The sequence below is a fragment of the Miniopterus natalensis genome, chromosome 7 (genome assembly GCF_054644295.1).
Source record: "Miniopterus natalensis isolate mMinNat1 chromosome 7, mMinNat1.hap1, whole genome shotgun sequence".
NCBI lineage: Eukaryota > Metazoa > Chordata > Mammalia > Chiroptera > Miniopteridae > Miniopterus > Miniopterus natalensis.
Window position 1 is genome coordinate 26,410,357 of NC_142087.1, and position 25,729 is coordinate 26,436,085.

General features: G+C 42.0%; 1 protein-coding gene across 1 annotated transcript in view; it reads left to right on the top strand.

Moving 5' to 3' along the window:
• The first annotated feature begins 1,942 nt into the window (after positions 1-1,942).
• The window catches only part of SEC23B (SEC23 homolog B, COPII component), a 30,939-nt gene continuing 7,152 nt past the window's right edge, over positions 1,943-25,729 (top strand). The window contains exons 1-15 of the mRNA XM_016211978.2: positions 1,943-1,999; positions 5,616-5,839; positions 7,332-7,389; positions 8,513-8,599; positions 10,043-10,279; positions 10,388-10,473; positions 11,310-11,454; positions 11,870-12,028; positions 12,821-12,936; positions 16,872-16,995; positions 18,681-18,761; positions 20,254-20,343; positions 21,037-21,143; positions 22,952-23,105; positions 23,536-23,613. Coding sequence (XP_016067464.1) covers positions 5,619-5,839; positions 7,332-7,389; positions 8,513-8,599; positions 10,043-10,279; positions 10,388-10,473; positions 11,310-11,454; positions 11,870-12,028; positions 12,821-12,936; positions 16,872-16,995; positions 18,681-18,761; positions 20,254-20,343; positions 21,037-21,143; positions 22,952-23,105; positions 23,536-23,613 — 1,743 coding nt within the window. The 5' untranslated portion in view covers positions 1,943-1,999; positions 5,616-5,618. The remainder of the gene's footprint in view (positions 2,000-5,615; positions 5,840-7,331; positions 7,390-8,512; positions 8,600-10,042; positions 10,280-10,387; positions 10,474-11,309; positions 11,455-11,869; positions 12,029-12,820; positions 12,937-16,871; positions 16,996-18,680; positions 18,762-20,253; positions 20,344-21,036; positions 21,144-22,951; positions 23,106-23,535; positions 23,614-25,729) is intronic.

Consider the following 25,729-nt stretch of genomic DNA (forward strand, 5'->3'; position numbering starts at 1 on the left):
CAACTGTGGGAGAGACTTTGAAATAGTCAAAGGAGAACTTTCTATGGAATGCTGGGCATTGTTCAAGGACCCTATGGAGTGATCTGATCTTAAGAAGTGTGACCTTTTTCTTTGGCTAAACTCTTTTACAACTCTGTAGAGATAGAAATTAATGTACAGAAAATGGATAATCACACAAATGTTTTCTTCCCATAACGATGCAAATGATTCCTGTGCACAGCAATGAAAATGAATTTTGCGTGGTAAAGAGTATGTCTCTATAAATCAAATTTTTCTTTGAACCAATTTAAACATTCTTATTGGTCCTCTTATTAGTGAATGAGTTATGGAGAATCTTCGACACCTTGTCACCTTGCATTTGTATGAGGGTCATAATTTTACCTTTTTGAAACTTTAACAATTTTGGAGGTTTCACCAACATCCCAATGGATTCACCTGACAAAACCAGGGAAATCATGTTGCTGAAGAACATGAACTCAGGTTAGCACATCTCTTAAAGGAGCTCTAACTGGCTTATGAAAATAAATACACATATAAATTACCTGTCCCTAAATTCCCAGAAAATAAGGACATTAAATTTCTAATACTTTAAATGTGCTAAATTAAAAAAAAACCACCTTACAGAAATTTCTAGTACAGAAAGAATCTAGGTTCAAATAATCAAAACAAATCTTTGCCAAATTGTATTTAATGTCTGGTTAAAAAAACCCCATCTATGTCTTCCCTCAATGTAAAGTATAATACAAGTATGTATTTTATTTGAGCTTATTTCCTGAGGGAATAACTACTTTGAATGTCCTAAATTTATATAAGTGTAATGGTCAAATGACCTAACATTACTCTTACATAATGTTTTAGGAACATGAAAATGCAAATTTGCTCAACAAAGCTGAATAATTATTCTGACCAACTTCTTATGTTAACAATAATTGTTTCATAGGACATCGACTTAAACGAATTTCTACGATCTGTAACTGAAAACTCCCTACTGATACTAAATGGAGCGAATTCATCGTAACTCTTGGATGCCTATATTCTAAGCATAATTTTAAGTTTATGGTTTTGCTTATTTTTATATGCTACAGAAAGGCTATCTCTAAATCAGATTAATAAACTTAAATCTCATTTTTGCCGCGTATAAAGGAGTGACACAGTCGCGGCGGCTGGAGAAGTTGCGCCCGACGTAGCTATGAGGGCTGCTGAGTCTTCTCAAGCGCTTAGCGAGGGCAGTTCTCGGCCATTCGCCTCCTCGCACGGCGACGGGGCGACAAGCGCAGCGAGGACCTGGGCCCAGGTGCGGGTCTCCGCAGAGCCCACGAGCCGCCGGGGCGGGCGAGCGGAGGAAACCCCGTGACGCGCAGATGCAGAACCACACCTGTGGACAGACCCGGGGACCTGCCTCCGCACAGGTAGGTGTGCGCGCGCATGCGCCCCTCCACGCTCCTTGTGCCCCGCCCCGCCCTTCAGCGCGCTGACGCCTCCTTCCGGTTAGCGTCAGCTTCCTCCGCGTAGCGTCACTCCTTCTTCCGGGGCCGTACGTCATCGTTTTCGCTTCCCGGTAACTAAGGCGATGAGAGGAACTTCCCACTGAGGCGGGCGGATGTCATGTTGAATCAGAGGGAGCGCCTGAGGCCTGCGGGCTGCGCCTAGAAAACAGTCCGACAGGCGCCGGGGTTCTCTAAAGCGGGAACGGCTAGAGGTAGACGTGGAGAAATGTACGTTCGGAGGAACTGCGGTTTTGTAGAGCGAGGCTCAACGGTCTTGCCCTTTTCCAACATGGCGGCTCGGCGTCCCTGAGTGTCTTGCTTCCTTCCGCTCGTCCGCCGGAAGGCCGTCTTTGATTGGGCCGTGGGCGGCACCCTTGCGTGACGCATAGGGCCGCTGACCAATCGATTGAGAGCTGAGCTGGACTTGGCGGTGGGAGCCGGAGCCGGAGCCGGGCTGGGCTCACGTAGTTTTAGGTGCCAGCGGCTGCGGCGAGGCGGGCGGCTACGGCCAGGTGAGTGGGGAGCGCGGGAGGGGACGGAGGTCTGAGGGCGTGGGCGTGAGTCTGTAGGCGACTAATGGTTTGCTTGCGGGATGAGTCCTTTGGTGGGCAGAGGAACCGGGCAGTTGGCGATCCAGGGGTCTCCTGAGAGTGATGCTTTCCCCGCCAGGCCTGGCGTCAGGCCGGCTTCTGACTCGGGTTTCCTTACAAAGGCGGGGTGCGGAAGGACCCAAACCCCCCTTTTCAGTTGAGGTCCTCGCGTTTCCGGTGAAATGATTTCTGCTTCGTAAATGAGCTGAAACTAGAACCCAGGTCTTCTGATTCCCTTGGATTTAACCTTTGGTTAAACTTGGTGTCTGTGTCCTGAAAACTTATGCCTTGGTGGGATAAGAGTGGTTCTGATTTTTTTTTTTTTTTGGTCGGAGACTCCTATTTGATCTTTCCAGACCGTTCATTTACTCATTCATTCAGCTATTAATATTTTCAGATACCCTTCTCCTTTGAGAATTTGTTGTTAAGACATAGACCCATCTCCCTAGAAAAATGCATATTTGCTCATGCACAGAATTTCATGTAAGTTTCAGAGGATAGTTTGAGCCCCAAACCCCGGGTGGGTTTTGTGTCCAGGGTTAAGAATCGGTGCTGTACTCACACACTCAAGGGGCAGACTCCCTGAGGACCAAAACCCAGCAAAGCAAGTCCTGCACCTAAGGGTCGGCTCCTGCACAGCAGCTCCTGTGCTGTAGTCGCAGCAGGTCCTCGCAGTTGATGGGCCTGCGGTGAATCCCTTCCAGGGATGCCAAGAGCAGTCAAGGCTCAACTACAACAGGACAGTGCACACAGGGGCCCTTGGACCGCTCATCTCAGGTGAATGGAGAGGCTGTGCCACTGGACCCTACAGGACACCTAGTACACAAGGCCACTCCAGCAAGTCCAGGACACATAGCAGCTCTACCTAATACGTAGAAATAAGCATAGGGAAGCAGCCAAAATGTGGAAACAAAGAAATGGATTCCCAAATGAAAGAACAGGAGAAATTTCTAGAAAAAGCACTAAGTGAAATGGAGGCAAGCAAACTACGAGATACAGAGTTCAGAACAATGGTTATGAGGATGCTCAAGGAAGTGAGAACTTCAACAGCTTGACAAAGGACATGGAAACCATAAAAATGAGCCAGTCAGAAGCGAGGGATGCACTAACTGAAATGAATAATTTATAGAGAATCAACAGTAGAGTAGGTGAAGCTGAGAATCAAATCAGTGATTTGTATAAGAATGCAAAAAACACCCAATGAGAAAAGCCATAAGAAAAAATTCCAAAAAATGAAAATAGTGTAGGAAGCATCTGGGATAACTCCAAGCATTCCAACATTCATATTGTGAGTGTGCCAGAAGGAGAAAAGAGAACAAGAAGTTGAAAACCCATTTGGAAAAATAATGACAGAAAACTTCCCTAACCTGGTGAAGAAAATAGACATACAGGTCCAGGAAGCACAGAGTTCGTAACAAGATGAACCCAAAGAGGCCCGCACTGAGACACATCATAATTAAAATGCAGAAAGTTAAAGACAGAGAATCTTAAAAGCAGCAAGAAAAAAGTTAAGTTACCTATAAGGGAGCTCCCGTAAGACTGTCAGCTGATTTCTCAACAGAAACTTTGCAGGCCAGAAGGGAGTGGCAAATATTTAAAGTGATGAAAAACAAGGACCCACAACCAAGATTACCCAGCAAAGCTGTCATTTAGATTGAAGGTCATATAAAGAGGTTTCCAGACAAGAAAAAGGTGAAGGATTTCATCACCACCAAACCAGTATTGCATGAAATGTTAAAAGGTCTTTTTAAGAAGAAGAAAAAGATAAAAAATATGAACAGTAAAATGACAATAAATACATATCTATCAAACAATTGAATCTAAAAAACAAGCAGAACAGAAACAGACTCATAAATATGGAGAACATTTTAATGGTTGCCAGATGGGAAGAGGGGAGTTGGAGGATGGATGAAAAGGTGAAGGGGTTAAGAAGTACAAATTGGTGTTACAGAATAGTCATGGGGATGTAAAGTACAGCATAGGGAATATAGTCAGTAATATTGTGATAACTTGTATTGTGTTAGGTGGGTGACAGATTTATGGGGATGATTATTTGGAAAGTTATATAATGTCTAATCACTGGCGTTTACACTTGAAACTAATATAATATTGTATGTCAACTGTAACTGAAAAATAAATGTTAAAAAAAGAAGGAAAAAGTCCATGCTGTAGAAGAGGGCGTGAAAGGAAGAGACATGGGAAACCGATAGAGCAGGTTTTAATATGCTGATTGTTGAGGACATTGGATGGAGCCAGTACCTTTTAATAATGAAATGTTTTGAGAAGGGAAACAGTTATTGAAGCCTGTTGATGTACTTGCTAAGAACTGTGATCGTAGAACTTCATCCCTTTAGCGTCTAGGAAGCTGCAGAAGTGCCTCCTGTGTACACGGTGCTTCAGTTCCCCGCTTTTGCCAGAAATAACAAATATGTGCCTTAGAGTAGCAAACATTTGGAGCTTGTGGGGGCTGGGTTGTGTGTAGTAGAGTAATTCATTCATTTGCTTTTCTAGCCATATAGTCCTATTGGTTCACATTATTTACAGTATGGTGCTTCTGATCATAACATGGAGGCAATTATTATTCAGCACTGTATGAAATGAACACTACAGGCCAATAATATGGTAGATTCTTTAATTTGCTCCCCCCATTTTTCTTGAGGTGTTTGTTCCCTTAAACCCTAATAGCTGAGGTGTGTGTTAGCCTAGATTTTAGGATGTAAACAGGATGTATAAAACATTCAATGGAGTTGGTGTTATTGGGGTTTGAAAAGGTTAGTCTGAATGACTATTACTGGAATCTTGCAAGGCATAGGCATAAGCAACCATGGTGAGGAGAGAGGTCTTGGTGAAGAACTCTCTCAGCACAATAGCAAACTTCCCTTTGTAATTTTGGTGATCCCAAGTAAAAATTCACTCAGAACTGGCAGCTGTTCCCATTATGAATTGGAGTCACACATCAAAATCCATTCCTTTCCTCCGCAGGTAACAAAGGGAGGAGGGAAAAGGGCACAAAAACAAGATCACCTGGAATGTAAAATATAGTAGTGTTTACTTTAGTAGAGCAAGGAAGGAAGGGGATCACGGAGGAAGGTAGCTGGGTGCTGAAACAAAGTTTTAGTCTAACTCTCAGGCAAGGGGCTGAAATTAGGTTGGCTGAGATGATGAGATGATACGAGGAAGTTTAAATGCAGCTTAGCGGTGATCAAAGGATTGTAAGCCTCCTGCTCCATTTATTTATTTATTATTTTTAAAAATTTATCTTTATTGTTTAAACTATTATAGATGTCCCCTTTTTTCCTCCATTGGCCTTTTATTGAGTTCTTGACAGGAGGGTTGAGAAAGGAACAGTAATCAAAAATAACTGAAGTTAACCAGCTTTAGGGGCCAGCAGAAAGGGAAATGTTGTCATCCTATGGTGACAGTTTCTTCCAGACTAAGTGTTAAGAAACATTGAGGTAGGGGACCATTTTTTTTTGTCTTTGAAGTTTAGTTGACAATTTCACATACAATTAAAACTGTATCTTCATTTTCTTTTTAGACTATGGCAACATATCTGGAGTTCATTCAGCAGAATGAAGAACGGGATGGTGTGCGTTTCAGTTGGAATGTGTGGCCTTCCAGCCGTCTCGAGGCTACAAGAATGGTGGTTCCTCTGGCTTGTCTCCTTACGCCTTTGAAAGAACGTCCAGACCTGCCCCCTGTACAGTATGAACCTGTGCTCTGCAGCAGACCAACTTGCAAAGCCATTCTCAACCCACTTTGGTATGAATTCTTTTATAAACTAGTAAATGATGAATACAATAAATTAGGACTTTTCTGTGATTCTTATATAAGTGATTGAATTTGTACAAGTCGTAATTTGAGATTAGTAGATGGTGAGATTCTTTATTGATGAATGCTTTTAGAAATCTCCCTGGTGGCCTGGCCAGGAAGCTCAGTTGGTAGAGTGTTGTCCCGATATGCTAAGATTACAGGTTTGATCCCTGATCAGGCCACATACAAGAATCATCCAATGAATGCATAAATAAGTAGAATAACAAATCAATGTTTCTCTCTCTCTTCCCCTCTCTCTTTCTCTCTCAGAATTAATAAATTAAATTTTTTTTAAAAAAGCGATCTCCCTGGCATAATACTTCAGATAAAATTAGAATTTATGGGAATGAGATGGAGGTAGAGGGAAAGGATTTGAAATTCACTTTTTTTTGGGTCAACTGTAGATTTTATTGGTGCCATTTAAAGCATTTTTCCAAAAAAATCCAAAAGGTTTTTCATACATACCTGCTATAATGATGCTATAATAGAAGAAATTTTAACTTTATGTAAATTTTTATTTATTGCTTGATTTTGAGAGAGACAGACAGACACAGACATAGATTTGTTGCTTCACCCACCTGTGGATTCATTGGTTGCTCTGACCAGAGATTGAACCTGCAACCTTAGTATATGCAGATGACACTCTAATCAACTGAACTACCCAGCCAGGGGGAAATTTTAACTCTTAATGATTTTATTGTTAAGTGTACTTTTTTTAGTCCCTGAGATAGTGACCTATGATATTTCTCTTAAATGTAGGTACTATTTGAAAGAATTTCTAAATAGGTGGAGTGTCATAAATACCCTTTAAAAGATAAAATTTTTATATGAGGGAACATTTTTTACTTCATTTCCTAATGTGCCCACATATAATATATAAGATGCTGCTGGCTTTTTAAAAATGGTAGCCGCTGATTGTTAATTTTCTAAATGTAGAAAGCGGGGGTGGGGATGGGGGAGCAACTAAAGTATCTTGAACCCATGTAGGAAGTTTATCAGCTCAGAAGCCTGCTCATCTTCAAGTAAGCTGTGTGGTAAGTCTGGGAAGTTTTTTCTTGTGTGAAATATACTTTTTAGTATTGAAATTTAGTAGTTTCACATATTTGAACACTGAAGATGTTAGAAAAATTACAAAGACTATGTTAAGATAACAGGGTAAAAGGATATAATCTACAATTCTTACAAAGCATAGAATTTTAAATGTTATCTAGGAGATTGAAGAGAAAAAATGATTTACTAGCCCTCCTCATCGCTGTTGGAAGGGAACTTTTGTTGTACTTAACAGCCAGAACACTAACTGCAGTAAGCGTTTTGCATACCTTTATCCATGCACCCATGCAGAAACACATCTGTAATTTATGAAACTTGAAGTTTATGTTTGAATGCTCTCTACCTTAAAAATGAAAATGTTACCTAGTTGTAATATTTATTTTTTTCACAGTCAGGTTGATTATCGGGCAAAACTTTGGGCCTGTAATTTCTGTTTCCAAAGAAACCAGGTACGTGAATTATTTTTAAAAGTATTTCCTATGCTCGAATTGTACTAGTCTGAAAAAATTTAAGTGAGGTTGAATTGTGCCTTGGTAGGCAACAGTTTATGCTAAACTCAAGATGATAGCTCTAGTTAAGTGTGAAATTGAATGCTGAACATTTGGGACTTTTCTGTTGAACGGCGACTCCATTGTATCATTTGGGTCCTTTTCATTTGCTGTGGAGGGATACAGAATTCCCTTTCTTTGTAAATTCTCTGTAGGCAGTCAGTATGCTACCATGAGAAAGCGGGTGTCCCGTTTGTGTTTCATTTGACTTTGGTTTATCCTAATTGGATAGTATACATACTGACAGTGACTGCCTCAAGTTGATGGGATTGCAAGGCTTTTTTCTTTGTTTCCTTATATTTTTCTGTACTTTTTCATGTTTTCTGCAGTGAATATGTATTACTTTATTGATAATGGCTGCAATACTAAACCCAAATAAGAGCTTTGGTCTTCCACATAGACTATTGATGAGACAGCTAAAATCTTTGCCTTTAGTTTGCAGGACAACATTTAAGAAATGTTTTTTAATAGTGCATTTTTTAATAATTTAGATGTTACAGTGTAACCCAAAACTGCATTAAAAAATGCTATAATGTTCCCGGCTGGTGTGCTTCAGTGGTTAAGTGTCGACCTATGAGCCAGGAGGTCACGGTTTGATTCCCATCAGGGCACATGCCTGGGTTGCGGGCTCCATCCCCAGTAGGGGTTATGCAGGAAGCAGCCGATCAATGACTCTCTCATCATTGATGTTTCTGTCTCTCTATCCCTCTCCCTCTGTCTTCCTGAAATCAATAAAAACATTTTTAAAAAATATATCTTGATTGATTTCAGAGAGAGGAAGGGAGAGAGAGATAGAAACATCAGTAATGAGAGAGTCATTGATCAGTTGCCTCCTGCTTGCCCCCCTGCTGGGGTTGGAGCCCACAACCCAGGTATGTGCACTGACTGGGAATCAAACCGTGATCTCCTGGATCCTAAATGGATGCTCAGCCGCTGAGCCATACTTGGCTGGGCAATAAAAACACACAAAAAAAATTATAATGTGATATAAATATAAGGCATGTCTTTGTTTTTGTCCCCCCAGTTTCCTCCAGCTTATACAGGCATATCTGAGGTGAATCAGCCTGCTGAATTGATGCCCCAGTTTTCTACAATTGAGTACGTGATACAGGTAACTTGTTTGTCGCACATTTAATGGACAGTGTTAAATACTGAGATTCTCTTGAATGCTTTGTTTTCCATGTCTCTTTACCTGTCTGGGGGAGTTAAAGCTGTGAGGGCAGGAAGATCCTAAACATTAGGTTATGGTGTGTGTGCACTTTCTGGCATTGTTTTCAGGTCTTGGGAGAAGGTTATAAAAAAAGGTAGCATTGCCCTAGCTGGTTTGGATCAGTGGTTAGAGCTTCCGCCCTAGGACTGAAGGATCACAGGTTCGATTCTGGTCAAGGGCATGTACCTCTGTTGCAGGCTTGATCCCCACCCTGGTTGGGGCGCATGTGGGAGGCAACCAATCAATGTGTCTCTCTCACATCGATGTTTCTGTTTCTCTATCTCCCCTTCCACTCTAAAAATCCATGGAAAAAATATCCTCAGGTGAGGATTAACAACAACCAAAAAAGGTAGTGCTGAGTAAATTCAAACCCTGTATTCACAGCCTTCTCCATTTCAGTTGATGGTACTCAGTCTTCTAGTTGTTCAGCTTAAAAATCTTAGATTCATCCTTGACGTCTCTCATCCCATATCGGATTCATTAAGCCATCCCATTGGGTCTGTATTCACAATTTATCCAGAATCCATCCACTTCTTTCTACCCACTGCTTCTGTCCTGGGCCAGCCACCACCTCTCACTCGAATTATTGGGGCAGTCTCTTAATACTTCTTGTTTTACCCATGTCCATTTACATTTTATTCTTAACTCAACAGCCAGAGGAACTCTAAAAACATATGTTATTTCTGTGTTTGGAAACTTCCAGTGGTGAAAGTGGCTCCCTTTTCTCCCAGAGTAACATAGTTTCACAGCCCTTTGTGAGCCAGCCCTTGCCACCACTCTGACCTCGTTTTTGCTGGTGTCGTCATTCAGCCAGATGGGGCCCCCTGACTTGCTTCAGGCCTGCCAGCAATGCTTCTGCCTGTGGGTCTTGCTCTCGCTTTTCCTCAGGTGCACTCTTGCCCTTCTCCCTCCCTGTCCTCCAGCCTGTTACTCAGATACTACATTTTTAACGAGACTGTTCTGACCTACTATTTAATACTAGAACCTGCCCCTTAACCTCCATTCCTGGCATTCACAATCGCACTTACCTTCTCCATTCCAGAAAATTACTTCCTTGAGGCCAGCTGGGATCTTTACTGTTTTGGTTCACTGATTTATCCCAGGACCTAGAACAATGTCTGGCACTTAGAAGGCTTTTAAAAACGTGGAATAAATTGTTAGATACAAATAGTTTTTTCTTTTAGTTTGTTTTAGTAGAACCTGCTATTAAATCAAGTTTGTTTAGCTGTTCTTACCCCCTGTCAGTAAATATAGAAGACTTGTTATTTATATACTTGATGTGACTTAAAAGCTGGATATGTCTTCTTGCATACTGATTATTATTTTGTACTTCTCTGCATAAAGCGAGGTCCACAGTCTCCTCTAGTCTTCCTTTACGTGGTCGACACGTGCCTGGAAGAAGAGGACCTTCAAGCACTCAAAGAATCTCTACAAATGTCTCTGAGTCTCCTTCCTCCAGATGCTCTGGTGGGTTTGATCACGTTTGGGAGGATGGTGCAGGTTCACGAACTCAGCTGTGAAGGAATCTCCAAAAGTTATGTTTTCCGAGGGACCAAGGATTTAACTGCAAAGCAGATACAGGTTTGTGTTTTAACTTGTACACAAGCAGGAGCAAGGATATTTCTTAAAAGTTAATTAGTCCTTTACTTTCAGTGTTAGAGGAAATGAGTCTTTTTGGTTCTTTTTTAGGATATGCTTGGCCTGACCAAGCCTGCCATGCCCATGCAGCAAGCAAGACCTGCTCAACCACAAGAGCACCCTTTTGTTTCGAGCAGGTGAGCAGTGTGTTGCACATATAGTAGTTGGTATGCAGGGCAGTCCACTCAAGTGAGGGAAGAAAAATGTTAGAATTTTTAGTTTCTTATTTTTAGAGAAAAAAATAAATTGTTAATCCTAACCAATATTTAACGTTAATAATGTATTTAACACAATAGTACCTGTGTATCATATATATGTGTTCACATACATGTGTGGCAGGTTTGTTCATAATGTTTTTCCTGTTAGCGTTGTATCATCACAAAGGTTTTGAGACGGTGTTCAGTTCTGCCCCTCCTCTTAAACATATGGCTCTTGTCCTTTTTGATTCTTAATTAAAACTGGGAAAACTGAAAAGGCTTCTGTTGGGTGTCCTCAAACCTGGAGCCAGGCATACACTTCACTCAGTTCTTGGAGTGTCCGTCTGCCCTGGGCCGGGTTAACATTCAGCAAACATGATAAAATGCGTTGCCTGACCTGCTGGGGACAGTCTTGTACACTAAGAAACCAGTGTTTCTCTATTACTACAAAGGCTCAAGAGAAGCACAAATTGTGAGTCTTTAGAATGATGAGGATTGTCTATATAATGAACATTATGATTTGCTCCTATTTAAATTGACTTTTTTCCATGCTACATATTTGAATTGCTATATATTAGGCTTTAAGGTGTATTTTTGAATAAAATAGCTTTGAGTTGTTTTGTTTTTGTATTTAGAGATAACTTTGAAGAAAAAAGTTGGAAGGTTTTTCTATTCTGGGTAATTATTTTGAAGAGCAGTAACTGTGTGTTACTTAGTGCTGAAGACCAGAGTACTTTTTTAAACCAGGATTGATGTGTCTGTTCAAAATCATGCAGGTTTCTGCAGCCTGTTCACAAGATTGACATGAACCTCACTGACCTTCTTGGGGAGCTGCAGAGGGACCCGTGGCCCGTAACTCAGGGGAAGAGACCTTTGCGATCCACTGGTGTTGCTTTGTCTATTGCTGTTGGCTTGTTGGAGGTAACTGAGAATTTACTGGGACGCCTCAGACCATGCATACTCGCTCTCAGAAGTTGTGTTTATTGGTAGTGCTTGCAAATCAGTTGCAACCTAAGTCAGCTGACTGTTAACTTATCAGAAAGTGCTTCAGTTATTATTATCCACCTTGAAGAAGCCCTCGATTTTTAAAAAATACCAGGTTTTCATGAGAAGCACAAAGCAATGAGGGCAATGGGAAGTGCTCTTAGTAGATTAATAACAGTGCAAAACCTTCAGCTTGGAAGAGAGAAGGCTGCTTCTTTGCATTGTCGTCTGTGTTATTCTGCAATATTAGTACAGCTGATGAGAACTCATCTTTGTAGTATTTTTTTTAGGGAAACAAACATACTTGGAGTGGGGTTGTCTGCTTCTAAAATGCTGTCATTTACTGTTTTAGGGCACTTTTCCGAACACGGGAGCCAGGATTATGTTGTTTACAGGTGGTCCTCCCACCCAAGGGCCTGGAATGGTGGTTGGAGATGAATTAAAGGTTCCTATTCGTTCCTGGCATGATATTGAGAAAGATAATGCACGTTTCATGAAGAAAGCAACCAAGGTAGGTGCTCCTGGATACAGGGGTGGTCGAATCGTGGTAGCCCAGTTCTGGGTTTAGGCTCATCTGGAGTGACAGCTACTTTGCTGAGGCCGTGCTTTGTGGTCAGCAAGTTTGTCTTGCTGAGATGACCCTGCAGATCTTGTTGCTGTTAAATTACTGCCCTAACTTTGAGAACTTAGGGTAGGTGGCTTAAAATTGCCCTAAGTGCCCGGCTGGGTGTGGCTTAGCGGTTGAGCATCTACCTAGGTTCCAGGAGACCATGGTTCAATTCCTGGTCAGGGCACACGCCCGGGTTGCGGGCTCTATCCCCAGTTGGGGGTTTCTAGGAGGCAGCTGATCAGTGACGTCTCTCTCATCATTGATGTTTCTGTCTCTCTCTCCCTTCCTCTCTCTGAAATCAATAAAGATATATTTAAAAAAAACCAAAAAACTGCCAAAAGTGTTTCGAGATTGGAAGCTGTATTTTAATTGTTTGGATATGTTTTATTTAAATATATCTTCATTGATTTCAGAGAGAGGAAAGGAGAGGGAGAGAGAGAGATAGAAACATCAATGATGAGAGAGTCATTGATCAAGCCCGCAACCTGGGCATGTGCCCTGACCAGGAATTGAACCCTGATTGCCTGGATCCCAGGTCGACACTCAACCACTGAGCCACGCCCCGCTGGGCTTGGATGTGTTTTAAAAGCCTATCTCCGTATCCCTATATTTGATTGCGTCCCTTTGGTACAGTAAGGCGCACCTGGTAAGCAATGTTCTTGCTTCATGAAGCTGGTTTACTTCTCTTCACAGCACTATGAAATGCTTGCTAATCGAACTGCTACAAATGGCCACTGCATCGATATTTATGCTTGTGCCCTTGATCAAACTGGACTTTTGGAGATGAAATGCTGTGCCAATCTTACCGGGTATGTTGATAGCAAACACCTGGAAACATGAGAGTGTTTATCTTAAGGAGACAAATGTGTGATGGAACGATGGGGAAGGGCAAGGCTGACTTAGATAGGTGTTCGCATAGCTCCAGGCTGTGGCTTCAGTGGCTGGGAAGGCGTGTGGGCTCCTTGAAGGAAGAAATGTGAATAGGTCTCAAGGGTTCACTACGAACAAATCATTATTGGAGAAACTTCATTTCCTTCTTAGAGTTACAGATACCAGAGCCGGAGAGCAAGCAGGCGTGGAGTATGTGCCTTCAGCAAGGCTCTTCCCTGTGAGAAGGCAGGGGGAAATTGGGTTTGAGTGCCAGAACAATTAGGAGACCCTCACCTGCCTTAGTGACCTTGCCTCATGACTAACACTGAGCACATGCTAACCCTGGAGGGTGCATTGCAGGGCACACTAAGAGCCTAAGTCTATAACGTGGGCACAGATCACAGTGTAGAGTTATGATTCTCAAACTGCAGTGGTGTCGGGACAGCAACCTTCACAGCTCCTGGGGACCGATTAGAAATGTATGTCCTCAGGCCTCACCCCAGACCCGAATTAGGAACTGTGGAGGTGCAACCCGGCACTTGGTTTTAACCAGCTCTTCAGGGAATTCTGGTGCATGTGAAAGTGAGAACCACTGATGTACAGCACTGATCTGAGGCTGGGGAATCTTATCAGAATCAGGCGGGGAATTTGAAAAACTACTCTTGCTTTGAGTCTTGTTCCCAGAGATTCTGACTTAACTGGCACGGGGTGTGGCCTGGGCATCAGGATTTTTTAAAGTCCCCACAAGTGATTCTACTAGGAGCAGAATTTGAGAACCACTAGTGTGGACCCTTGGTACTCAGAGTGTGGCTGAGCACAGGCAGCATCAGCCCACCTGAAAGCTTGTTAGGAACGAAGCGTCTGGAGCCTTACCCTAGACCTGTTGACTCAAAACCTGTATTTGAATAAATCCCAGGTGGTTTATATTCACAGGACAGTTTGAGGAGCACTGGTGTGGGGCTGCTTGGGGGCCTGTGATGCTGCTGGTCCTCACAGTAAAGGGGAGAGGGAAGAAGATAGAACCCAAGTCACCTGAAGCTGTCTCATAGAGAGAGCCCAGATGTGTCAGGTGACACTAGCTGTATCAGAGAGCCACATTTAGTAAGGTGAACTCCTACAGTCCCTCCAGGAATTCGTGACCTGGAGCATCCACACAGAAGCTTTAGTGTATTAGTGAACATTCCTGAGTTTGTATGCCAGAGTTTATGTATGTGTCTGTGTATTTCTTCTGTGGAGAGGAACCATGGCTTCCAGCAGATTTTCAGTAAGGTCTTTGACTCCTGAATGACTTCAGTATTTAGGTCATAACACCTTTTGCACAAATAAAGTCTTGGAAGTGTGCAATGACATTTCAAAAGAAAAATGTTCTAGAGGTTTTAGTTGATAACTCACCTAAAACGGGCCAGCAGTTTGGGATGACTTCCAGCAAAGACAAGATGATCCTACACTGTTCCAGGAATCGATTATCATCAAAGAAGATCATAATCTTGATTTTCTTGTTTTTGCCATGCATTCTCTCCATTGTATCATCTTCCATTCTGAGCATTTCAGTTCAAAAGGAGTGTATAGATGAACTAGAGATGTTCAAAAGGGAGCAGTAAGAGTGATGGAGACAGCCTGAAACTATGTCATATAGAGGATGATGGATGGAGCTAGAAAAGTGCTGAAGACAGATGGTGTATGAGAACTATATTCAATTGCAGCCTGTTCTGTGGAGAAGAAATCAGATCTGTACGTGACCAAAGGGGCAGAACTTGAACCAGTGGTGGAAGCTGCTGGGAAACAGAATTTTACTCAGTATAAAGGAAGACCTTTCTTAGCAGTCAGCACTGCCTAAGCATGGAATTGACTGCCTCTGGAGGGCTTAAGCACCGGTGCTGGAGGCGTCTAATCTGGGTGATAACTTGGCAGGTGCATTGGTAGAGGGTGGATGTGAGCCAGTATTAGGTTTGTGTGATTATGACAGAAAACCCCAAACTGGTTTTTTTTCTCTCTCCCTGGAGGTAGGCAGCAGGGCAGGTATATTGATTTCATCGTCATCGGGGGCTGAGGCTGAGGCTCCTCTGCTGCTCTACTACCTCAGTGTGCTAGCTGTGGTTCAAGATAGTTGCTGAGCTCTAGCCACATTGTAGCAGCCGGAAGGAAGGAGGGTTGAAAAGTACATGTCCCTTCCTGTAAGAACACCCCTAAGGGCCACTTCCAATAGGCAAAGCTGAGTCACAGCCACATGCAAAGCAGTGTGGGAAATAGTCTTAATTCCAGGAAACCTTGGGTCCCATGATAGGGAAGGTGGGGAGGGTTGATATTTAGGGCCAAATAGCAATCACTATCAGTGGAGGAGCTAGACAGTGAAATAGCTGGACTAGATTATCTTGTGTTCTCAATTCTGAGGTCCTGTTTAATGAACGAGGACTGGATGCATAACCTGCAATAAGCTGTGCTCATTTGCCCAAATACGTGAAATGCTGACTTTTTTTCCTTTAATATGTTTTTATTGATTTTAGAGAGAGAGGAAGGGGGAGGGAGAGATAGAAACATCAATATGAGAGAAACATTAACCGGCTGCCACCTGCACACCCCCTACTGGGGAATGAGCTCACAACCCGGGCTGAGCTACACCGGGTAGAGTGAAAAGCTGAAATTTTGAACAATATTTTTCTCTACCTTCAAAAAGAGATGAATATACTTATAAACTAGAAAAGGTAATTCATGTAAAACCAGGAGTTCACTGTTTTGAGGCAGTAAATTAAACCGAAAAGGATTTCCCACAGGCCTGGGCATTTTTCCATACCAAAGAAGTGTGAGGAGAGTTGCAAATGTTTTCTCAGTTGATGATGTATTAAACCTGCACCCGTGGGTTTATTGATTGGAGGTTTGGGGTTTTGTGTGTTTCTTTTTTCTTTTTTTTCTTTTTAAAATATATCTTTATTGATTTCAGAGAGAGGAAAGGAGGGGGAGTGAGAGAGAGAGAAACATCAATGATGAGAGAGTCATTGATCAGCTGCCTAGCCCGTAACCTGGACATGTGCCCTGACCGGGAATCGAACCCTGATCTCCTGGATCTTAGGTCGATGCTCAACCGCTGAGCCACACCCGGCTGGGCTCTTTTTTCTTTTTTACTTTTTATTTTGAAATAATTGCAGATTCACAAATTGTAAAAGTAGTACAGAGGTCTCTTCATACTGTTCATCTATCTACTCCCAGTGGTACCATCTTACCCAATGGTACTATTTTACTTACATACTTATAAGTATAGAGTACAATGTCAAGGTAGGAAATTGACACTGGCACAATACACTTAGCTCTATTACGGACCTTACTTGGATTTCCCCAGTTTTTACATGCACTTGTTTTTGTGTGTGTGTGTGTGTGTGTGTCTAAAATTCTGAGATTTTCTTATCTCTCTAGATTGTATAACTGCCACAGTGATTGAGATACAGAACTGTTCTAAAGTGTTCTATTTTTATTTTATTTTATGTTTTAAATATATCTTTATTGATTTCAGAGAGAGGAAGGGAGAGGGAGAGAGAGGTCATTGATCAGCTGCTTCTTGCATGCCCCTGACTGGGGATTGAGCCCGCAACCTGGGTATGTGCCCTGACTTTGGAATCAAAACTCAATCTCGTGGATCCTAGGTTGATGCTTTACCGCTGAGCCATGCCTGGCTGGGCTAAAGTATTCTATTTTTAATGTTTTAAAAATAGTGTTTTTCCTAAGTATAAATTGAATTTTCTGTTTCCATTTAAGTTAGTAGCACTTTTATGGACATGGTTTCCTTTTTTTCCTTCCTCTTTAAATTATTGTTTGTAAGTACTGAGGGAACATCTGAATGGCCTTCAGGCATCCTAAATATTTACCTTTTTTTCTTTTCTAGAGGCTACATGGTCATGGGAGATTCTTTTAACACATCACTTTTCAAGCAGACATTCCAAAGAATTTTTAGTAAAGATTTTAATGGAGATTTCCGAATGGCATTTGGTGCTACTTTAGAAGTAAAGGTACAATAAATTAAAACTTTAATGGAAGAATCGTTTTCTTACTTATTTAGTGATCAGACTTATGGAAGCCTTAACTTGCCAGACACGGGTAAATTAAAAGGTTCTCAATACTTTGCTTCTTGAGAATGGCCTATATATTCATTAATATTCTAAACAAAGAGTTTTCTGGCTCCCCTGTAGGCTCTGCGCTGCTCTAGGACAGCAGGCCTTAGAAGGGGTGGTGGGTTCAGCACAGAGGCAGCCACACAGTGTGGAGCATTTTCCAGCTGTCGGTATGGGTCACTGCTTGCACAGAACCTTGGTTTATGCTTAGTACTTTCCCAAAATGTAGCCAGCGTGCTCTAAATAAAAGAGTGCAGATTGTGAATTGAGTTTCGTTTTTCCATATAGGGACTGATAGAGCGCTATACTTGATCATAAGTCATTGAGAAAACATTAAAAGGGGCTGTTAGGACATACGATTGGAATTAGTACTTTGAGAGTTGGAGATGATCATTAAATCATCTTGGTGAAACGTCAAACAACATTCTCAAGTGTTTGAGTTTTTAAAAATTATTATTTATTATTTATTATTTTTAATCCTCACCTGAGGATATTTTTTCCATTGCTTTTCAGAGAGAGTGGAAGGGAGGGTGGAGAGAGAGGAGGGAAAGAGAGGGAGAAAGAAGGACGGACAGATGGACGGAAAGGAAAGGAAGGAAGGAAGATAGATATGAGAGAGATACATCAACTGGTTGCCTCCCACATGAGCCCCGACCGGGCCGGGGGATTGAGCTTGCAACCGAGGTACGTGCCGTTGGCCGAAATCAAATCCTGGACCTGCCGATGCTGAGCCAAACTGGCTAGGGCGAGTTTTTGTTTTTTTTAAAGATGAAGAGGAATGGACTTTGCTGAAGTGAATTCCATTTAAAAATTCTAAGTGTTTGTTGGCCTTGTCATCATGTTGGAGTTCATGAATTAAGTATTTTTTATTTTTTTACTGATTTTGAGAGTATGTTTACTAAAGTTGGGGACAGTGAAATAATGAAGGGCTTATGATAGAGGAAGCAACAGGTGGGGCTGCTTTGGCTCTCTAGAGATGTTATAGGAAAGAAATGAGCTCAGGTGGGGTTGCTTTGGCCCACTGGAAAGTCAGAGAAAAGGGGCTTTGGAGACAGGTTCCAGGGGTTAGCCTGGGATGAGCTGCTGCTGCCCATTGCTCCCCTGGTTGCAAGTCTTGTGGGGACCCTAAGAGTTTAGGAGAGGCACGCCTGAGAGGGAAGAAAGGTGTGGGCATGCTCCTGAGAGGGAGAGTGCCTGAATTATTAAGGCAACACAAGTCAGTATATTCACAGATTAGAAGTTATAAATCATTATGACTAGGTGGCATTAGAAAAGAATGTATTAGTAAATTGTTATCTTTTGTGTGTACAATGATTTCAAAGTTGAGAAAGTTGAAAATCTGCATCAGCTTTGGAACAAAGGTGATGTAGTTTCTAAGGGAGGATTTTTACTGAAATTTTAATCATATCACAGTGGCCCTGGAAAAGCTTCTAAGAGCATTTGTATACCATAATCCCTGTGGTCTCTTCTCTTGGTGGGATGATATGCTGCCCCGTTTTTTATCTAGTCTTCAGTTGTGGCCTTTGCGAAAGGGTGGTTCTCAGTGATTTCTAACTTTATACTCTTATTTAATTCTGTTTTAGACCTCTCGGGAACTGAAGGTTGCAGGAGCCGTTGGTCCTTGTGTATCTCTGAATGTGAAAGGATCATGTGTGTCAGAAAATGTAAGGAATACATTCTCTATCACCCTCACTTCCTGTGCCCTGAGATTAGCCCATTAGAAATGTTGGCGCTTGCTGACCTTGCAGTGTGATACCTGTTTGGATGTATCGGTTGACGGCAGAAGGGCTGAAGATGGTCACAACTCTGAAGTGGTTTTATTTCCATTTGTCCATTTATCTAAAGGGTCGGAGAGGAGGAAACTGAGGCTCAGAGAAGTTAAGTATCTTGCTCAGGGTTAGAGCTGATATAGAGGAGCTAGAATCTAGGTTCCCCCTGACCCCACTACCCATGCTTGGGTTGCTGTGTCAGAGCATTGTATTGTATTCAGCACAAGGTAAGCGGTCAGCAAAATCCTTCAGGAATAACCCATGTGCTGCCCTTAGAGATGATTCCTTTGTCTCGCTTCTCACAGACCATTTTGAGTTGATTGGGCAGTGGATGACACTTTCGTGTATGCAAACATCTGTGTTCCTTGGGTAGAAAATTTTGAATATTATGTATATATACACACACACACATATGTATATGTGTTCTATATGTATAGAACAGTGCCTGGCTCCTCTGTTTCCAAATCTCATTAATTTGCCCTTGAACCAGCAATTCCATATACCAGCACCCCAGAACTTTCTATAACCTGGGGTTGCTGGCTTTTCACAAACTATCAGACCTTACTTGAGAGAAACACTTATTAAAATTCTTTTGCAAGGAAAAAAGTAATATGACTCTTAATGCCTAATCACATTAATTTCTAAACATGGAATTCCTCATTTTGATGAGGTGTGTTAAAATGTGTAGTACTTGCTGTTTCTAGAGTGATAGAATGTATGTTTCAGGGGCTGGTGATCTTCTCAGTTTGTGATTCTAGGTATTTTGATACCTGCAGCCTTTTCTTCCAGATAGCATGCTTAAAACAGTGATACACTTCACATTTTAGTGAACCTCATGCTTATCACTGGGAGCTATTCAACTAGTTAATAAAAAGCAGCCTTCATACCACTAAAATCTCAGTTCTCTTGCCAAGAATTTATATGTAGCTTTTGCACAAAGGAATTAGATTAAAAATTAATATTTAATAGTTAAAATGTGTAACTATTTCTTGTTCTAACAATGAAAGAAGTACATAAAACTTACAAGCTAAGCAGATAATTCTTTTTCTTTTCTACTGTTTAATTCTTGTCTAACCCTATTCTGAGTCTTTCATTTGCTTTATTGTCATGCACCATACGTGTATGTATATGTGTTTGTATGTATAAATATACAGATATATCTTGGTGATGTAATGAAAATGATCAAAGTACTAGTATAAAAAGCTTAAAGTACTGTAAATACAAATGTTAAACCATATTCTAATTTCTAATTGTACTTTTTTCAGTTAAATTTTCATTTGGAATGAGATATTTTAAGTGTCCTATTCTCAGCGTCTGTGCTGCTTCATCAGCGTTTAACAGCAGGAATAATTTTTTGTTTTGTTTTAATTCCTTTTCTCACCCCTAGGAGGTTGGTGTCGGTGGCACGAGTCAGTGGAAAATCTGTGGTCTGGATGCCACAACTACACTTGGCATCTACTTTGAAGTAGTCAATCAGGTGACTTGAATTTCTTCATGAATATTTATGTCTCAGTGTTGCTTTTTGTGACTTACTTCAAGACTGGTCGCCTCTGGTTTCTTTCTACATAAACCGATGCTGCCAGTCTCTGATGGTCTCTTTTATTCCCTCCAGGGTTTGGTCAGAGTTAGACAGCAAATTGTTTTCTTGACTTTATTGTTGAACTGATAAAGGTCATTAGAAGAGTAATGCTTTATCAGCCATTGTTATATTGGTGAATTTTTGAGTGTGTTAATTCTTTCCCCAATGTTTTATTTTTTAAAAATTCAAACATACAGAAAATTAAAGGAATTGTAGAGCAAACACCCATACACCCACCACTTAGATTCCATAATATTTACTGTATTTGCTTTGTTACATATCTATCCATTCATCAGTCCACCGTATTTTTGTTGGATTTCAAAGCAAATTGCAGTCATCAGTGTGTTTCATGTACAAACACATCATTAACTTGATGATGGCAGCATGTATTTGAATTTGGTTCTTTTTTTTCTTTTTGAGTTAAAAGGTATATACAGTGAAATGTGCAGATCTTAAGTGTACCATTGAGAGTTCAAGAGCCTTGCCGTCACCTCCATGTCAGTCATTTCAGGAAGAGCCCGGTGGGCTCTGACTGCTTTGTCTGAGTCATGCCTCTAACAGTGACGTAGTGTATGGCCTCTCGCCCTGCAGCACAATGCCCCGATCCCCCAAGGAGGCCGCGGCGCCATCCAGTTTGTCACGCAGTATCAACACTCCAGCACCCAGAGACGCCTCCGTGTGACCACCATTGCCCGAAAGTGAGCAGCCCAGTTTCCTTTCTGTTGAGCTACTGACCAATATTTTGCCCTGTGAAAGATAATTTAACGTCTGTTAGTTTATCTTTATAATTCCATTAAATGTTTCTCACTGGCTCATTCAATCAGAGGAGGAAGAGGCATTGTTGGCTGACCCAGTTAGGCTGGCGGCACTTGCCCAGAGGAATCCTCTCTCAGTATGAATAAGTCCATTCAAAATTAGTTTTCATTATTTTATTCATAAGTAACCTATAAATACATCCTCCTTGGAAAAGGTTCAAGCAGCACATGGTATATAAAGAATGGGTCTCGCCCTGGCCCAGGTGGGTTCGACCCCTGGTGGGGGTTCATACGTGAGGCAACAGACCAATGTTTTTCTCTCACGTCATGTTTCTCTCTCTCTTCTTCTTCTCTCCCCTCTCCCTCCTTTCTCTCTCTAAAATCAATAAAAATATATTTTTTAAAAAAAGAATGGATCTCTTTGCCCACCCTCCCCAGAAGTAAAATGCTATTACTGTGCTGGCATTTAATGTTACAATCCCATTTCTGTGGAGTTATATGCTATATGTGTTTATTATATACATGTATGGCTTCTTAATACATTTGTGTTTTCCTCAATTTGTGTCAGGGAGCCCTGGCCGATGTGGCTCAGTGGATGAATGTTTTCTCATGCAGGAAAAGGTCGCTGGTTTGATTCCTGGTCAGGACTCATGCCTGGGTTTTGGGCTCGATCCTCAATGGGGGTGTGCAGGAGGCAGCCAATTGATGTTTCTCTCTCACATTGATGTTTTTCTCTGTCTCCTTCTCCCTTCCCCCTCTCTAGAATCAATAAAAAAAAGGACACTGACCTTCCTTAAAAATAAAAAAGTGTCAAGGACATCTTCTATGACAGTAGCATAATAAGGCTCTATCTCATTCATTTTAATGGCTGTTACATGGTTTGGATGGGATGTACCACTCCTTTACTAAAGGCCATTTCAGGTCTTTCTTTCCTGCCAGCAGTGGTGCTACATTCATAGTTTTAGGTCTTTGTGTACATGAGTATTTCTTAACAGCCACTTCACAGAAGTGGAATTTTGGATACTGCAAAACGACTTTCCTAAGAAGCTAATTTGTATTTTCCTTAGTGTGAGGAGAGGACCCTGTCTTATAAATAATGATATCACTAATCTTTAACATGCAAATATAGAGCAAATGTCACTTTTATATGTATTTTCCCATTTACCAATGGGTGGAGCACTTTCCATGTTTATTGACCAGATGTATTTCTTCTGTGATAGCCTTTGCCTGTTTTGTAAAACCTGTTTCTTTCCCTTGTTTATTGAGTTGCGGGACTGTGCATATTTTGTTTGTTGCTTATACCTGTTCCTGGTCTATGTTTTGTCTTTTAGCTTTGTTCATATTACCTTTATTCATGTGGAAAACTTTTATATATGTGCTAATAGTTTTCTCTGCCATGATGCTGAAGACATTTTGTGAATTTGTAAAGATTTAGATTTTTGTAAGATTGACTTAGAGGAAGGAACACTAGCTGGAGACTTAGGTACCTTTTGGGTATCTACTTTCATGATGTCTTGTAGTATATTGGGAGGTTCTCTACAATTTTCTTTCATACTTACAGCCTTCAGAAATCACATTAGGGTAAATGAAAATATGTGTAAAACTGCTGGGACTCTACCAACAGTGCAGTTGGAATTGGTTTAGTCTGAAACTTAGGTGAAGGAATAGGACCTGTGTTTCTTTGTCTTAATGAAGAGCTGGCTTTCTGGGCTCCTGAATAATAAGCGTGGTACTGACTGTGGAATTGTCAGTTGGGCAGATGCACAGAGTCAGTTCAAGCACATAGAAGCAGCATTTGACCAAGAGGCCGCAGCAGTCTTGATGGCACGGCTGGGAGTGTTCCGAGCAGAGTTAGAAGATGGGCCTGATATACTCCGGTGGCTGGACCGACAACTCATTCGACTGGTAGGTTGGGAACGGTGGCATTAGGTTCCATCTTAGCATTCATGTCACTTTGCCTTTGAAAGGGGGAAGAAAATTGAGTTGTAGAGTGACGGAACATCAAGGCTGATCTATAATTGGTAGTATTTCATGGACTTAGAGGGTCTTTTTTTGTTTCTTGTTTTGGAAGAGGCACCTGACAGAGTGGTTTTTGGCCAGCTTGGCTTGGGTGCTGGTTAGAATGCAGGATCTCCAGGCTCTCCCCAGGTCTACCAAACCAGAATTTGCATTTTAATAACACCCTCAGGGATGTGTCTGCCCCTCTGGCTGAGAAGTGCTGGTCTGGGACATAGTGGCAGAGTTGAGATTGAAATGTAGCTCTTTTGCTCTGAGGATTTTTCCAGGTGACACTAACGTAGGGTTTTCCCCCCTTTTTTTCGTTTTCTTTCAACAGTGTCAGAAGTTTGGGCAGTATAACAAGGATGATCCTACCTCTTTTAGGCTATCGGATTCCTTCTCTCTGTATCCTCAGGTGAGTAATATAAAATAACAATAGAAGAATAAATTGTGATAGAAATAAAACTTGCTGCTCTTACTGTTCTCGGTGCGAGTGACGACGTGGCGTGTTTTGAGACAGACTACAGGAGATGAAGGTTGTTCACTTTGAGACCATACTGTGTCTCTGTGTGAGGCGGTGCCCGAGCCCTATGGAAGACAGAGGTGACATGCAGAGAGGAGAAAATAACTGGAAACTTTCATGGAAAGGCAAAACAGGATTGTTGCTATAAGGCCCCAACAAAACCTCTTAATTTGTAGAAGTTCTGGGTGGGCAGTTACTTACCTCAGCAGTAAACAAACATGAAGCATAGAGGAAGATGGAATAATAAAGGAGATAGTGTTAATATGACATGTTTAATGACATGGTTATCATGTTGCATTGTGACTAGGAATCCACAGTAATAAGTGGCTTCTGTAAATAACCGCTTTATGTGGGAACTAAGCGTTTGGGAGCCGTTGGACAAAGGAAAGGGGGGGTGAGGGGGGAACCTGAAGTTGCTGTCAGGAATCTGGGTATCTACCTTTTTTGAACCTTCCTCCTCATCTGTAAGTGAGGAAACTAGAGCTTAGCTCAGTGGGTGGCTGAAGTTACACAAACTGAGCCGGTCAAGTGTTTAGTGCTTTGTAAATGTGAGCCCGTGGACTCAGCTGGGGCCTGGGACTTTCGGGGTGGGCTCTTCACAGGTGCAGCTTTTCCAGCACTGGAAGCAAACTCAACTTTAGTTCCTCTTTCCCTAGAGACACCTTTGTGAGGAATAAAGACAAGGGGACCTAGGTATCCAAATGTGCATTACCCTTTCAAATACTTGTTTTGGAAACCGCGCACGTTTTTCAGTCATGAACTTGTATAGCTTGAACTCTTAGGGTTAAAAGGGGCCTCACTCAGCCCCTGGCCCAGGGGAAGACTCTAGTACCTGACTTGTGCCTCTTCTCTGCCTGTGCCTGAGCAGTTAAGGCTGTGCAGTGTTCTAGAAAGAGCCAGAATCAGGGCCAGGTTCCAGCACTAGCTCTGCTGCTGCTGATCTTGGATGAGGTACTGGACCCCTGTGAATGCTGGTTTCCTCTTTTAAAGGAAGGTGTTGTTCTGGAGAGCTGATGGGCAGTCTTTTCACAGCTGTGGAATTCTTTCTTCCATAGGACCCTCTTAAAAGCCATTACCTAAAGCAGACAGATTGGGTGCTGCTCTGGTTTTGCCCAGGCACCACCTGCACCCACTGGGTCCCACCACTGTACTCTCCACCACCTCACTCCTAGGGCCCTGTAGTTGTGCTAAAACTCAGGAGCATGGTGTGAAAGCCACTGAATGAGATGGTTTTTAAGATTCCCTCTGTCAGGCACCTAGGATAGAGTTCAAGAGCCCAGTCGCTGGAGCCAACAGCCTGGATTTAGAGTCTGGCTGTGCCACTCAGTAGCAGGTGGCCTTGGGCAAGTTGCTTACCCCTCAGTTTCCTGATGTGTAAACTAGGGATGGTAAGAGAATCTATCTCATGGGCTTATTAGAAGGATTTGAATAATTCTTGTCAGGGGCTTTGTGCCTTGCACATAGGATGTGAATGTCAGCTGTGATTATTGTTTAGGGACCTATGCTTCAATATGTGGAGTCTTCGGAGGAAGCTTTATACTTCTCAAGGCAGCTTATTTCCATGTTCTGGTAACTCTTTAGAGTGAGTTAAACATCTGCCCTCCGCCTTCTAATTCTCAGGGTAAAGAACATAACCTCTCCAGCAGCATCATCTTGTCCCTCTATCCTTTACATCCCTCATTCCACCATATTAGCCTGTGTCTGAGCTCTCTAACATCTTACCTGCTGTTACTGTGCTTGGAATCCCCTCTCCCCTGGCCCTCTGGCTTCCTCATGAATGTCTTTCAGTTTCAGTGGCTTTGGGAAGTCTCCTGCTGCTCCACCCCACTGTAGCAGTACTTTCCTGTATGGAGGCTGAAAACATGCTGCCCCAAATGTACCTTTTCCCTACTAGACTGTGACCTCTTTGACAGCAGACATTCTGTCTCTGCAGCCCAACCCAGTGACTCCAGAAATAAACGCTTCTTTGCCTTTCCCATTTCATGTGGAATCTTCGACATACCCAGAA